Source organism: Oryza sativa, chromosome 5, assembly GCF_034140825.1.
Source record: "Oryza sativa Japonica Group chromosome 5, ASM3414082v1".
Taxonomy (NCBI): domain Eukaryota; kingdom Viridiplantae; phylum Streptophyta; class Magnoliopsida; order Poales; family Poaceae; genus Oryza; species Oryza sativa.
In genome coordinates, this window is record NC_089039.1 from 8,405,893 (window position 1) to 8,421,821 (window position 15,929).

Genomic DNA, 15,929 nt, shown 5'->3' on the forward strand with positions numbered 1-15,929 from the left:
TTGAGATCATATCAGAAACAAGGTTAAAAATCAATTGTGTTAACATCTCTATTTTTAAGAATTGGGATGATGAGTTGGCATTTGGAGTCCACCGTTACATGTGCCTTCCTTGGGCAACTTAGTGCACATCATGACCTCCAGAAATGTGGTACTGATTATCATAACAGATATTATAGCTCCATAAATCACTTTCCATGAGATGTTGGTGTCACTTAACTCAATACCAAGAACAATGTTAATGGCTGCCAAGAAAATACAAATCCTACCTAACCAATGGTGGTACTGGTTCCAACATTTCCGCACCTGAGAATCCTTATTAGGATGAAGGAAAAATGCAATAACCTGTAACATGTAGTACATCCAATGGCTTCAGACATAACAGAAATGAATCAAATGATAGGCATTAGCAGTCAGGATGGCAAAATTAGTTGCATGATCATACTAACCTGAAGAGAACCGAGAGCAAGAACTGAAATGCCAAGGCTTCTATGCGTAGTAAAATTTGAATAGGTCCTGTTGTACAATGCAATGCCAGAAACAACACCCGCAAACCCAATGATGTAACCAAGAAATTGCACGAGGACATGAAGGTAATACCAAAGTGGGTCCTTATGTCTGAGATAACGAGCAGCAATTGCTCCCAGTGGTACCAGAACACCCCAGCCAAAAATTGCAAATGCACCATGGTTCCTCTTCAATTGGTATGGATAATAAGTACTAACAGAATCACCTGCGTAGAAAAAAGTTAGGTTCAGGTAGTATTGAAAAAACATTTTCTAAAAGAAAATTTACATTGCAGTAAAAAATGATGTGAAAAACAGATAAGGCTTGCACTTGTACTATCTTTTATGTTGAACTTTTGCTGATGTATGGTGCTAATATTTTATTACTTCTACAAAATCAGTTGAATGTAGAAAGTGTTTTTTAAATGTTTATGTTATGATGTGGTATCACCATATAGTTGATCTGGTAAACATTCTTCTTTTACGAGTTCTAACAAACATTGGCTGAACCTTATTATTTAATGAGATTGTCTTTGTGACAATCAGGTAACTGATTCAGCTAGATCGATCGATTTTTTTCACTGTATGCATTGCATAATGTATTAGCTGGGATGTTTTTTCATGTTATCCAATACAAATGTCAACAATTTTTAGAGACTTGGTTTTATATCCAATAATCACCCTCTTCTCAACTGCTCAATACATACCCTATTCCTTTGCTGTCTGCTATCAAACACCCCAGGAATTTAGCCATTTATGTGAAGGCCCCATTTATTGCATGTAAAAATTACTCCACTCCTGTAGAACAACGGTTTCCTGTGATGGAGTTCAAATTCCTGCATTCCAGATGGAGTTCAAGTTCCTGCAAATTTCTTGTGACATTCCAAGTGGGGCTAAAATTGTCTCTGCTAATTTTTCTACTTCTATTTTTCTGGCGTTATCTTCAGGTATCACTGATCAGATTCTGTTCAGCGGTCTCAAAAGTCTAATGCATATTCCCCTTAATACAAAGATGCGCTCCCTGTGTATTCCCAAAAAAAAAGTCTAATGCATCCTTCTGAGATCAGAATTTAAATCGTATTTACATATGTAGGTAATATTCAGAAATGCAAATGCCCGGTTTTTGGTTAACTTTTCTAATATTTTCTGTTTTGTGGGGGCGCCAGATACACAATGTAGGAAAATTAATCTTCATAATTGTATTTCTTTAATCGTAACAGAGCATGCTCAAGCAGTTTAGCATCCTTTTGAGCTGAAACATATTTATATTGGCATACTAGATATTATCAATCTCCAGTGGAGTGGAATTAGGTACAGGGTAGTTGATTCTTGGGCTGCGTTCAATACTCCAACATAGCATGTACCATTAGTCTGTTACCAATGAAGCATAAAAACAAAACTCCAATGGAAAACCAATTCAGTTGTGCTAGAACATAACTGTACCTGATGAGAAGTCAAAAGACAGAGTCGTTTTGTCATCATGTTCTGCGAGGTGGAACTTATTTGGTGATATCTTCGAAAAAGCCAAAATTACGGACTGTCGAGCAATGTGAAGAGGGAATTTGACTTGAAATACTAAGTAAATATTGTCTCCATAGAGCACAGCTGCAGAAGGAACGTCTGTTGTGAGCAACTTGCCTTCATCTACTTTAACTCCTGAGCTAGTCTGATTACTTAAGTAGTATTGCTTGATGTATGCTCTCCCTTGATTATCAATCCAGCCAACCATAGCACTTGACCCAACCATCTTTCCGTCATTTGAGAAACCAATCCCAACCCATCCAGATGAATAGGGTGCTGAAAGTACAATGCTGGTGATGTTATCTTCACTCTTCAATTTTGAATACTGCAAGATGTGCAGAGACCACATGAACTAAGAATAGATTTGGCGACTTTTTATTATGAAGAAAGCGGAACATAGCACTTTACAGTATTTGTTTAAAATAAACAAATATTGATGTTGAAAGAAGAATAATATCAAATTTTACATGGCCAGTAATTTTTTTCCTAGAAACATGTGCATGTTTCGTAATATGTTTTTCAGTAATGACAGTCAGATACTTCTCTTTGAGAATGAAATGTTCAATATCTGAACATTTTTGGATATTCCTGTCTAGTACAATATCTTTCTCTCTAAATTTGTTTCTTAGAAAATGCTTTCAGAATTTTCAATTCATTACCTGTGGCTATATATTATACTTTCAAAGTGTTCAATTTTAATTCTCCCGCAGATATCTTCTGCAGAGTAAGTTTGCACAATTTAAAGATCAATAGTTCTGCTTTCCACTATTTTCTTGGTGGCCGTGGTACTAGTCTGTGAAACGAGGGAAGAGAAAACCAAAGTACAAGATCGGATTCACATCTTGGACTAGTGTGAACATGTGCAAGGGACAAGAACTAACGGACTTGGGCAGCCCAAGTATTTGCTGGAACATATATGGAGATTATTTTTTGACTGACTTGCTCACTGACTACCATTTGTATAAGATATTTCAATGGTTATAAGTTACTAACAGGGGTTCACAATGCACAACAAAGAAAAAAGTAACCATGTAAAAATTTGAGTATCAGAGTAACTTAATTTTTTATTTTGTAATTGAAGAGCATTCAGAAGAAATTACTCACCATTATCTGAAGATCAAAGTATGAACTTTCAGTATTCAAGGAACCTAACAATAGCTATGTTGATAACAAAAATGCCAATTTATTTCTATCCTGCTTTCATTCAGCACATATATGGTACTAAAGTTGTGTGATGATGATCGATGGTGACCCTCACGTCGCCCTCACGCGGGCGGCTCGGGGGAGAAAACCCTAGCCGCCCGCGCCGCCACCTCGCCGGCCTCTAGCCGCCTCGCCGCCGCCGGAGCCAGCCGCCGGAAACCGCGCGGCCGGCCGGGAAGGCGGCGGCGGGGAGAACATCCTCGGGGAGCCCTTCCTCGGCGTTGGAGGCGGAGCAGCGTCGACGGGGCGGTGGTCGACGGAGGCGGCGGTCGATGGAGGTGGCTGCGACGGATCCGGGCACGCCGGAGACGGATCCGACCCCCCCGGGCGCGGATGTGGCCGATGACGGTGCTCTGCGTCCGGCTGCCAGTGGAGGCGGGCAGCGCGTCGGCTGCGGCCGGCGAGGGGAGGTGGTGGCAGCTCGCGGCGACGGCGGCCGACGGAGGCGCGCGGAGGTGGCTTCCGCTGTGCAGCGGCGGAGCTCGTGCGGAGGTGGCTGGCCGGCGACGGCGGAGGCTGGCGGCTGCGGAGGCCAGCACCGTGGTGGAGGCGCTGCGGCGGCCGGCAGCACGCGTACGGCCAGGCGTGTGCGGGGTGGCTATCACCAGCGCTGAGCAATGCGGCTGAGCTCCCTCGTCGCCGTGGTGGCCTATGCGTGGCTAGGTGAGGCAAGGAGGCTGGACAAAGGTGGCGCCGGAGACGGAGCGGCAGCGTTTCCGGCGTCGGCGCAGGCCTAGATGGTAGTGCAAAGGGAGCTGGCGGCAGTGGGTCGTCTTCCTCGTTGCCGGTCGGCACCCTCGCCCTTCTTGGAGCTCCTCCCCTTCTTTGTGGGGAGTTTCTAGGTTAGATTGAGGCGGCAGCTTGTCAACGGGGGAAGCCCAGGTTGCTGAAGCAATGCCACCCAGTCCAGGGTTCTCCTTTGGGCAGAATTGGCGAGGAGACTGGCGGGTGGTGGATCGGAAGGGTCCTGGGCCAGTTCTCAGGGATGGAGGTTCGTTGAAGTCAGTCGATGGTGGGGCGTCGGTGCTGTGTGGTGGCAGTCCTGTTGTTGGCAGGACTGGAAGCTGGCCAGCGGAGGGGCGTCGGTCAAGTGTGGCGGAAGCCATGTGCCGCCGATGTTTAGATGGTGGTTTCGGATTGGGCGACGGACCACGGCGGTAGGGGGTTCTGAGCGAAAGCTTAGCCCAATTTCTTTGGGCCAACAGTGACTTCGCCTTCAGGCGTGGTAACCCTCCTGAGGGCACTGTTGAGGTACCCATCCTCCCTCGGCAAGGAGCTCTGGGTGAAAACCTTGTCCAATTCCTTGGACGGATGACGACGGCGTCTTTCGGCGTCGCAACCCTCGTGAAGGCGTCGTTTTAGAGTATTCGTGTCGTGGTGGTGTTGTTGGCCCGGTGGCGATCGGTCTCGCATAGCGATGGCCGGTTCGGTGCTTGGCTTCCCTCTCTGTAGCGTGTGTTTGGGCGGTTGGCATATGGTTCGGGGCGTGTGCTCTGGTGCACATCCTTCCTCGACAGCCAGCTGTCGATGTAAAACTTTTCTTGTAACATTTTTCTTCCTATCTTAATTACATTGAATGACCTCCTTCGGTCATTCCAGCAAAAGTGATGATGATCGATTAGGATTATGGATTCAGATACAAATGTATGCACAATGCAGAGAGACAACCTTTGTACCATTAAGAGGCACTGATACTTTTATTATAACTAAGCATACTAGAACTTTGCTGATTCTTGCCTTTTTCTCTACATTTGATGGTAAAAATTGTGATTAACATTTGACAATAAGTCAGGAATATCTATGTTAGGAAGCTACAACAATCTTTTTTGAATTCATTTTTCTTTTACAGATGATAACTTTGGCTAGATAAGGAATGTTACCCGGAGTATGAAGCTGTTCCAGACTGATTTGCAGAGGAGCGCGGATGAATTGAAAGGCGCGGGAAGGAAAGTGTTCAGCTCGGCACCACAGGTATCCCTCTGTGCATGGACGGCCACTGCAGTGAGGATCACTGTGATGTACACAAACAAGACGACATGAACTCGCCTTGGCACAGCCATCTATGTTGATGTAGAGAAAGGAGCAACTACCAGCTAGAGGTAGAGGATGTTACAATAAGATCATAGGAGCAATGAACCCTACTGTTGGGATGAAGTAATGGGCTCATGTGGAGTTGTTGCATGATGATTGATTCTATATTTCTGGACTGATGCTTTGAGTGGGAGGAAGAGAAAAGCTGGGTAGTTTGCAATGGTGGTTATGGTGGTTGGAGCCATCATGGCTACTTTTCTAAAAGAATGCTAAAAGCCTACCTTGCATCGTACTTCTTCAGCTGAGATGGAAAATGGCTCATGGTAACACCAGCCACCAGGTGTGGAATGGAAGTGATCAAAAGTGGTTTTTCTGCAATATTGTAGTTGGATTTCGCTTGCACAATCAATGGCGGCAGTAACCAGCAAGAAAGCAAGCTGTAGCAATGTGACAGTTTACCCTTAGGTATTCTATCATCGCATGATTATAGGGATGAAAACGACATGATCATTGATGCATTATTCTTGGAATCTCTCTGCATATTGGGTATATTAGAAGGAAGATGGAGAAAAACAAGAAGGGCTGGATAATGCTGCCTCTCTGAATTAGCCAGGTTCCAGGCATGAAAGAGAGAAGGCTCACAAGTCACAACAAGGAAATGAAAGAGGTCAAGAACTTGAACAAGAAGGATCAACCAAAAAGATATCAGCACTGATGTCTGTACTCTGGAGACAGTTGTTCAACCAGGAAAGGATTTTTTGAACATAACTGCATCGATAACTCTTGTGATGGCCTTTGATACTCTTGACCGGTAAGTGAACAACAGAACGACCAATATTGGTATGTACTACCTCTGTTTCTTATTATAAGTCGTTTTGACCTATTTCCTAATTAGTTTATAGAAAAATTTAGCAACATTTATAATACCTAATTAGTTTCATTAAAACTAATATGCAATATATATTGATAATACATTTGTTTTGTGTTGAAAATATTTCTATATTTTTCTACAGACTGATCAAACTTAAAAAAGTTGACTATAAAAAAAAAGTCAAAACGAATTATAATATGAAACAAAGGGAGTAGTAATTTCTCGTAAAACCAGGACAAAACTCAAGTTTAAGTAAAACTGGATTATTACAACCAAAATATATCATGTCTAAGTCGTTGGACCAACGCATGGAGGGGAATTGTTTCTAGTTAACCTTCTTGGGAGATTTGGATCATATAACCTCCGTTTAGATTTTAAAAAAGTTGACATGTGAGGTCATGTGAGGTCGCTGAGACTCCTTCCTCAATTGAGATATAAGGAGAAGGTATATGATCAAATTTTTTACTGTAGCTAACCTATGTTTCCATGGGTCACCCAAAATTCATGCACAATTGACAATTCCTCACGTTTCGAATCAACTCTGTAACGGAAGACCCAACCAGAACAAGAATAGGGAGAGACCATGGATGACCCAGAATAACTCCCTTGTTTTGCACTAAACTTAGAAGTGCATTCTTGGTCCATTCATGCCCTCCATCCTAACGGATTATTCTCTCAACCCCACGAACCATTCAACGCGAAGTCTGCACGCATTTTTACTCTTTTCCTCCCAACAAAGCAATCATTCCCCTGTTTTGCTGCCAATTGCAGCTTTCAAGCATGGCAAGACGAATAAGAGACCCTTTTCCTTAATTTTGTTTGATCATTCCCTTTCAGCTTTGATTTTCCTGGTATGACATGAAGCATTGTTCAGATTATTTGTTGTCTGAAGCCCTTATCAAGATTTGATTCCAGGTTTGTATTTCCCTATCTGATCTTCAAGTTGTTTTCTTCTGATAATGAGGTTCCCCATGCTGTGGTACCGGTTTTATTTGATGTTGATAGCCATAGCCTTTCAGAATTTCCTCCATAATGAGTAGTCTTAGCGCAATGCAATTTCAACATCCCTTACAGGATTCACCATAGTGCAAATGACCTAAAAGTTTCGAAATTATGAGTTTAATACATTTAAAGTTGTAAAAGCTTGCTAAATGTTCAGTTTCAAATTCATTTTAGATTTCAATAAACAAAGAATAAGCACAATCAACCTAAACTGTTCATCAAGTGGCTAGCAACTTGTCAAGGAGGCCTGAGAGTAGCAGAACATTTTTTTTCATTTCTTTTTGATAAATGAAGCTTTCTTAATCTCAGACAATTTCATCCCGGTGATAAAATTATACTAAGACTACTCCTAATTTAAGTTTTTCCTTTTTTTTAAAAAAAATAGATTAGATTAAATCCGGCCTCTGCACCTTTGTGGGGTATATACAGCCAAACAAAGTCACGAGTACGTAAGATTTTGCCATTACATGGGAAAAAAAACTAAGTTTAACAGATCCGGAAAGAAGAACAAAAGATTAAGCTTCGATTCTTCTTCTAAAATTCCAACCAAAAGTAGAGTAAAACTCCAAGACTCGTTTTCTTCTTCAGTTTTACCTGCATTGTAATTTTTTTTTCATTTTCCAGTTTTTACACTTTCACTCAAATTACCTATCAAATTTTGACATTCTGCCCTGTGAAGTTTCAGATTACCTAGAAACTCAAGCTTTCAATAAACTAACAACGATGGAGGACGGCATGGATTTCAGCCCTCATAAAAATAGCACAGAACAGAATCGAACCAGCTTTGAAGAAGATGATCAATTCAGCATTCGATCAGCACCCTCCAAACCATCTCCAGACAAGAAATCGAAGCCCAAGAACAAGCCGAATCATCACTCCGACAAGACGGCGAACCCGCCGCCGCAGAGGCCCGAGACGACGGCGGCGCTGGTGACGACGACCGCAGCAGCAGCAACAGCAGGAACAAACCGTGGCGAGGCCGTCAGCAACGGCAGCCTGGACAGCATCAGCAGCGGCAGCACACGGAGCAACAGCCTGGAGAGCAGCAGCACCGGCGCCGCGGCGGCGCCAACGGTGCTGACGACATCGGCGTCGACGGCGTCGGTGTCGGCGTCGGGGCAGAACGTGAAGCGGCACACCGGCGGGGACAGCCGGTGGGAGGCGGTCCAGGCGGCGACGGCGCGCGACGCGCCGGCGCCGCTGAGCCTGGCGCACTTCCGGCTGCTGAAGCGGCTGGGGTACGGCGACATCGGGAGCGTGTACCTGGTGGAGCTCCGCGGCACGTCGGCCTTCTTCGCCATGAAGGTGATGGACAAGGCGTCGATCGCGAGCCGGAACAAGATGGCGCGCGCGGAGACGGAGCGCGAGATCCTGGGCCTCCTCGACCACCCCTTCCTCCCCACGCTCTACACCCACTTCGAGACCGACAAGTTCTACTGCCTCGTCATGGAGTACTGCTCCGGCGGCAACCTCCATTCCCTCCGGCAGAAGCAGCCCTCCAAGCACTTCTCCGAGCCCGCCGCCAGGTCAGGTTCCACTTCGGAATTTTAACAAATTGTTTCCACGGAGCTTGGAGCAGTTTGAGGAAATTAACCTCCGTCAAGTTTGAACAAATTTAGACAGCAGTAACTTTGGTACCAGGAGGCAGGGTTCACTCCATCGGTTAACCCCTTTTGATCGGAGGTCACCGAAATTTCCAAAATTTAGTTGAATTTAAATAAATATTACTAAAATTAATGAAAAAATTGAAAAGTTTAAAAATTTCAGCCGAAGTAATATTGTATTGTAGGGGAAATTTCCAGCCCTGGCAGGAGGTGCTAAAATTTGCAGAATAATTTTAGAAGGAATTTGCACAATACTAACCTTATTAGTTGCTTGAAAAATCAACGAGTGATTTTCCTACGCTCGAGGATGTACCATGAAGCACACTATTTTCTAGTATAAATTTTGGTACATTTATCTATAGTCATGTATCACGATTGACAACAAAATATATCTATTGCCTGTACCTCATGTATCATCATTCTATTGTAGATTTGATCTGAAAATTGAAACTTGCGTCCGATAATTTGATCTAAAAAAAATATGAAACTTACGTGGGAAAATTTGAACTTTGATGCGTCGTCAGGTTTTACGTGGCAGAGGTGCTACTGGCGCTGGAGTACCTGCACATGCTGGGGATCGTGTACAGGGACCTCAAGCCGGAGAACGTCCTGGTGAGGGACGACGGCCACATCATGCTCTCCGACTTCGACCTCTCCCTCCGCTGCACCGTCTGCCCCACCCTCGTCAAGTCCTCCTCCGTCCACGCCACCGGCAGCGGCGGCGGCATAGGCAGCAGAGGAGACGCCATCGACGGCGGCGAGAGCATGCCGGCGAACCAGGGCTGCATCCAGCCCTCCTCCTTCTTCCCGCGCATCCTGCCGCGGCGCAGCCGCAAGGCGTCCAAGAGCGACATGGGCCTGCTGCTCAACGGCGCGGCGGCGGTGGAGTTCAACGCGGAGCCGACGGAGGCGCGGTCCATGTCGTTCGTGGGCACGCACGAGTACCTGGCCCCGGAGATCATCCGCGGCGAGGGCCACGGCAGCGCCGTCGACTGGTGGACGCTGGGAATCTTCCTCTACGAGCTCATCCACGGCGCCACCCCGTTCAAGGGCGCCGGCAACCGCGCCACGCTCTGCAACGTCATCGAGCAGCCGCTCCGCTTCCCCTCCGACGGCGGCGCCAGCGCCGTCGCGCGTGACCTCATCCGCGGCCTGCTCGTCAAGGAGCCCCACAAGCGGATCGCCTTCACCAGGGGCGCCACCGAGATCAAGCAGCACCCCTTCTTCGACGGCGTCAACTGGGCGCTCGTCAGGAGCCTCACGCCGCCGTCGGTGCCGGAGCCGGTCGACTTCCGGCAGTACGCCGCCGCCGCGTCCGCCACCACTCCCAAGGACAAGAAGCCGCCGGAGAACGCCGCCGCCGCCGCCGCCCCCGCCGCGGCGGATGGTGGCGGCGCGGCCAACTCGAGCACCGGCGAGTCCTACACTGACTTTGAGTATTTTTAATTAGTACTATATATTTATTCCTGACAATATTGTTGTGCACACCAGATTGTTTTGATCGATGGTTGTGAAGTATGAGAACTCGATTCGTGATAATTAAGTTGTACTAACTCATTCTTGGACTATGGTAGATTCATTGTAAACCTAAAATTCATATGAAAATGTAGCGATTTCATTTGATTGGTTTGTTATATGTGAACATCTGTTACTTGTTATTGTAGTATATGTTCAAACTAACACGTGATTTTAGTACGTGTATATACTTCAGTTTAATTGTTAGATTTCATATGCTATTTTGAGCAAAGGTAGGTTTTCAAGTTAAATTGGATTTGATGTAAGCACGGGTTCTATCTTGATATTTCTCTGGGCAAGAGATTTTTTTTTGTCAATATTTATCCTACGTCCTCTAAGAAATAATCAATTGCTCCTCAAGTTCATAGGTATTATTTTTGTTTTTTGGAACAACTAACACCGAGCTAGGTTTTGCGGCTGTCGCCTGTCACTGTCTATCCACAACTAATTGCTCCATTGCTCCACTACCGACCATCCGCCATCAGCGTGAGGACACCGCTGACCCGATGCCCTCCCGCCGGACAGCCACCGCATGCCTCTATGGCACACTCGCCACTCTGGCCTCCCTGCCATCGTTGCGTCCTTCCGTGGCGTTGGCTAGGTCAGCCTCCCTGTCTTGCGCCGGCCTCCCACCGGCGTCGGCTGTGCCTCCACGCCAGACCGGCCTCCTACGCGCATCCTCGCGCCGCACGGACCTTCCGCCGCCGGCTGCGCAACTCGCACCGCGCTGACTTCCCGCTGCCTCCGGCCGCGCATCTCACGCCACGCCAGCCTCACGTTGCTGCCGCCACGCATCTCGCGCCATGCCGGCCTACCGTCGCCACCAGCTGTGCCGCCTGCTTCTCCCAGGCTGCCCGCACCTCCACGGCCTCCTCACCACCTCGTCCTTCTCGGAGGAGCCGAACCTGGCCATCCCGCGCCTCCTCCGCGCGAGCACGCCATGGTCTCCTCTGCCGGTGCCATGATCTCCTCCACCGACACCATGACCTCCTCCGCCGGTCCTGAATGCGGCGCGGCCGGTGTGCTCCCTCTCGATCCGGTCGCGAGGGGGCCAATTCTACCTCCGTCAGCACCGGATCGGCCGTGTCCAGCCCAAACGGCGTCAGAACCCGTCGTCGACACATCGCGGCCCCTCCGCCCGTGTCCCGTTGATGCCCCAGCCACCGGGTCTTGGAGCGAGCTAGAAGGCCACACTGCTGCCCAGCTTTGCCGGTGGCTGCTGGCGAGGCGGATGAGGGGAGGGTGGCGGCTGGGTTGGGACTTGCCACCGTGTCGCTAACAATTGTACATTAGAAGCTTCATATACAGCTACATGACTAGAATCGTTTTCGCAACACATAACATGAGTGTTCTACCATTAAAAAAAATAGCCGTTATCAAACAGCGTCAACTCTAAGCCATTTCTAAATTCAGTAATCAACACCTAGAGAAAAAGGGCAGCTAAGGCAAGAGCATCAAAATTTTCACTATCCAACTGATTTTGTATACTCTAAAGAATAATATCTTTGGGAAGAAAATCATGCCTAACATGTCATATATACATTCTTGAATGAGTATAACTGACATTATTCATAAATAAGGGGAAAAAAATAGCAAGGGACTTTCACAATTACTGAGCACAACTAAATTCGTAAGCCTTAAGTACAATGGACGATACCCCTGTAATTCTAAATATTTCACACTGAAGAATAGTGCCTTCATTACTGTATTGATACAAAATGATAGTATACTTGGTGCTAATTTTTGGCTTAATTTTCCTACAATGACCAATATTTTGTTTAATTATTCAAATTATAAATCATTATAAAAATGAGAGAATCTATTATATACCCCTAATTTTTTATACTAGTTCAACAATTTGCCATCGACTTTGTCTCCCTCTATAATAAGCCACCGACTTTGTAATTTTTTTCTAGAATATACCACTGGGGTGGGTACTTCTCAAAAAATGCCTAAAATTTCCTTCAAGCCATTCTCTTTCACAATTGATTGACTAATTAGAAGTTTCAAAAAAGTATAAAAGTTTTTGTTAGCTTTCTTACACAATATAAAAGTTTGTGTATATATTTTAAGATTTTCTGTCATGATTTCTTTTGAAAAACTATTTTTATGTGGCATGTGAAAGAGGAACCACATACACAAAAGATAGCTGGATTAGAAAAATAATTTTATGTAGCATATGAAGGATGATTTACGTAAAGAGCATCAATACAAGAATATTCTATTAGCATATGAAACATAAATTTCATTTTGCAAATTGAAAATCTTGAAATATACATAGACTTCTATATTATGTGCGAATGCTATGTGAACATTTTCATATTTTTCGATACTTCTAGTATGTCAATCAATTGTCGACCCTTATATGTTCGAAGGGCATTTTAGGTGTTTTTTGAAAAGTATCCACCCCCAATAGCATATTATATAAAAATTTGATAAAGTCGATGACATATTATAGAGAGAGATAAAGTCGAAGGCAAATAATTGAACTGAAGTTTCTTGAGACAGGTGATATATCTGAAGAAAACGCTTCAATTACAGGATATAATATGGGCATGATCAGGATTTTAGAAGATATAAACCACAGGTTAAAACCGATAAGATGACCTTAACAGTATATATAGAAATGACATCTAATTCTAGCCAACTCAAAGCAATATATATATGGCTCATAGCTACCTACTAAATAATGCATCTTCATATTCTTAATGTACCTTTAAACTTCCATAAGCCGATTAATGTCTATGAACCAAGCATGCACTTCTTTTGAAGGGACTAACTTGCAGCAAGCCGTATATATCCAGTTGGATGTAGAGGCCGGGTAAAAAATACCATTCTCTAAAAAAATAAAATATAAAAAAAGCAAAATGTTAGTTAAAAACTTATTGGTGTGGTGGAGTGCAAGTGATCCCTCTGTCCACGAAAACCTCGTTCTGTATTATTGATCCATAGAGAGTAGTAAATCCATGGAGTCGAGTCCTACCAAGTTGCCATCACTGAGTGCAATTGCAAATCAACAGCTATGCGAATTTTGTTATGCAAATATGCAATGGATGAAAAAAAACATATGGCTTGTCAGGGAGCTTATAATACAGCTCTAAATATACAATGAATAATACCAGGTTGAGTGACAGGACAAAATTAAGAAAGTTAAGTTTTGCACTTTTGTTCAATCTTTTATTACAGTGTTTCATGTAGATTTATAACAAGAATTATATGCATATTTATACAACTAATATCCGCAATTAGGAAATATATGCACTGATACAGTTCAATTTTTTTTTATCTTTTTTAGAGAAGGGTATTTTTACCCGGCCTCTATATCCAACCGGATATATATAGTTTTTTTAAATTAGGAACTTAGCCTATCGAATAGGGAACTTAGCTCTCAAATAATCCAATCTGAAATTCGCTCCTATGGAGATTTGAACTCAGGGTGCTACTCAGGTCACTGCAACCACTAGGCTACATGCCCTTTCACGATACAGTTCAATTAAACACACCTTTTAGCAAAATCTGTGCAATTATATATTCTCTCAAACCATACTTTAGATATGGCTGCTCCTTCCTCCAGAGATCCTTTTTAGATGCACCACTATACTTGACTCCCCAAGACAATTCATACTATTTTTCCATAGAGTAACAGAAACGTTCTTATTCCTCACAGTATGAAGCAGGTATGTGATTAGCAACAGAAAAATCTAATAAACCAAGCAAATTCACCTATTCTGCTAGCACCAGATCTCTGTATTTCTGGAGCATATCATTTGTCAAGATTCTAGAAACAATTGCACTCTCCAAACTTTTCAATGTACTTCAAGATTTCATTAATCATGGACTGCCACAACCTTCAAATTACATGGCACTGGTTTTGACACAGATGGTGTACTTTACATCTTAAAGATTGTGTCCTCATTAGTGGCAAGTCAGTTAGATATCAACAATATTTCTGATATTTTCAGCAATGAACAGTGTAATTTACGTACTCCTGTATATCTGAAAATTCTAATACAGTAGACACAATGAAAAACTTTAGAATAGGTCTATTTGGACGCAATGAATTAGAGAGATAATTCTGAATTCAAACAATGACACCGGTTAAACCCATCGACAATGCATGAATATCAGCACGTATACCATCAGAAAATTAATTGATTCGAAGGGAACGTTGATCAAACAAGAAAAAAAAAAGATCTGCTTCCAATTCCTCTAGAAATATGAAAGTGAACATTATTAATCCATGAAATAATTTAATTTGGGACGACAGAAGTACAGTAGTCAGGCATAAACACAAACACCTTCAATGCATCTTTCTGACAAAACAAATGTGCAAGAACAGAAAAGAAACATCTCCACTCCAAAGCAACAGCAGATCGAAGAAGAAGATGAAAATACCTTCCGTTCAAATCCATCTCCTAGCTAGCGTGTTCGATCAACTTGGTGCCACATCGGCTTCTCCGATCAATGGGCGATCGGATCTGCATCACACTGCCTGGGAAGACTGCAGGACGCACGACGCGAGAGGGAGGGTAGGGAGGAGGAGCGCCGCGCCGCCGCCGCCGACCGCTGAGAGGGAAGGTGATCGCGTATTCGCGTGCGAGGAGGAGTCTCCGGCTCGTAGGGAAGAGGAAACCGCGATGGTTTGGTTTGGTATACGCGCCAGAGTTCGTATGAATTACCAAAGTAGAATCCATATCAAACACGAAGAGCCTCCCATGCATACCGCCCTCTTCGAAATTGATCGATCGATCGATCCTCGTGTCGATCGTGCGTGCCACCCCGGCGGATGGATACATCAGGCATGTTCGCCGCTGCGCAGGTTCCGAGGCGGCAGAGGTCGCGGCGTGAGGAGTCGATGGAACGCACGGAGGGCCAAGTGGTGGTCTTGACGCCATCCGGGAGTACTGGCAATGGAGATGGAGATGGAGCTCTGGTGGTGTCGACCACGTCGTCGGACAGAAATAGAACGCCGCGAGTTCGCCCGAGGGAGACGACGACGGTAGCGGCGGCCGCTGACCGTAGCGTGCTCGGCGGCAACGGTGGCGGCAGTGTTGACGTGGCCGACGGCGACTCCAACAATGCCGAAAAGGAGCAGCGGCGCAAGGAGGAATTCGATAGAGAGCGGCGGCGCAAGGGGAAGATGGTCGCCGAGGAAGAGAGCCCATCAACCGCCAGTGGCGGCGGCATGCCAATCGGCCTGCCCGCCGCCGACAAGCTCATGGGTGACGCCATCCGAGGTGGCCGACGACAGCACGTGACGACAGCGATCGGAACCTGCAAGAACACCAAGCGGCGCGGCCACGGCAAGTTCTGGGCCAGCCTAGGCAGAGACGGCGCGTCGACGTCTTCGGCAGGGTCCGACATGGTCGTGCCGCTTGACGACATTGCCGTCGTCCACGACCGGCTGCGCAGCCTCCTCAACGGCCTCGGCGCCGTCTCGCCGCCGGTGCGCGTCTACGGCAAGATGATGTGGCGTTCCGACCGTTTGAAAAGCCAAAACCGTTTACAAATATCACGCAAGAAGGATGGCGAGTTATCCCCGTTTGATAGCATCCTAACGCTGGCGGAGAAGTCAGCCGCCACAAGTAAGCGCAAAAAGAAATCCAGCAAGCCTAAAAATAAGAAGAACGGTGAGTCTAAAGAGAAGAAGGATGAGCATAAAGAGTACAATGACAATGG

The 15,929-nt window shown here is 45.3% G+C and overlaps 2 protein-coding genes across 4 annotated transcripts; one reads left to right on the plus strand and one right to left on the minus strand.

The window, feature by feature from the left end:
- On the minus strand, positions 1-5,360 carry LOC9266987 (cytochrome b561 and DOMON domain-containing protein At3g61750). 2 transcript variants are annotated; one of them, XR_010741512.1, is made up of 4 exons: positions 3,129-4,696; positions 1,947-2,349; positions 447-730; positions 1-342 (listed from the first exon to the last, which is right to left on the minus strand). XR_010741512.1 is itself a non-coding variant. In XM_015782081.3 (4 exons), exons 1-4 carry the CDS (start codon positions 5,285-5,287, stop codon positions 55-57), a joined length of 1,155 nt encoding a protein of 384 aa, XP_015637567.1. In that variant the 5' UTR covers positions 5,288-5,360; the 3' UTR covers positions 1-54. The 2 variants fall into 2 exon arrangements, 1 of the variants encoding a protein (XP_015637567.1); XM_015782081.3 differs by lacking the exon at positions 3,129-4,696 and adding an exon at positions 5,108-5,360.
- A 1,399-nt stretch (positions 5,361-6,759) lies between these two features.
- LOC4338179 (serine/threonine-protein kinase AGC1-7) lies at positions 6,760-10,369 on the plus strand. 2 transcript variants are annotated; one of them, XM_015783308.3, is made up of 3 exons: positions 6,760-7,044; positions 7,817-8,657; positions 9,260-10,369. In XM_015783308.3, exons 2-3 carry the CDS (start codon positions 7,855-7,857, stop codon positions 10,179-10,181), a joined length of 1,725 nt encoding a protein of 574 aa, XP_015638794.1. In that variant the 5' UTR covers positions 6,760-7,044; positions 7,817-7,854; the 3' UTR covers positions 10,182-10,369. The 2 variants fall into 2 exon arrangements, with proteins under 2 accessions (XP_015638794.1, XP_015638795.1); XM_015783309.3 differs by having other exon boundaries at positions 6,835-7,044; positions 7,811-8,657.
- The last annotated feature ends 5,560 nt before the right edge of the window (positions 10,370-15,929 follow it).

Bases quoted from the DNA above. Each gene is read 5' to 3' on its own strand.
- LOC4338179 (XM_015783308.3), top strand. From the start codon at position 7,855: ATGGAGGACGGCATGGATTTCAGCCCTCATAAAAATAGCACAGAACAG. The intron at 8,658-9,259 runs GTCAGGTTCCAC...ATGCGTCGTCAG, and splicing joins TTCTCCGAGCCCGCCGCCAG to GTTTTACGTGGCAGAGGTGC.
- LOC9266987 (XM_015782081.3), bottom strand. From the start codon at position 5,287: ATGGCTGTGCCAAGGCGAGTTCATGTCGTCTTGTTTGTGTACATCACA. The intron at 2,350-5,107 runs GTAACATTCCTT...CACATCTTGCAG, and splicing joins GGAACAGCTTCATACTCCGG to TATTCAAAATTGAAGAGTGA. The intron at 731-1,946 runs GTACAGTTATGT...TTTTCTACGCAG, and splicing joins GTCTTTTGACTTCTCATCAG to GTGATTCTGTTAGTACTTAT.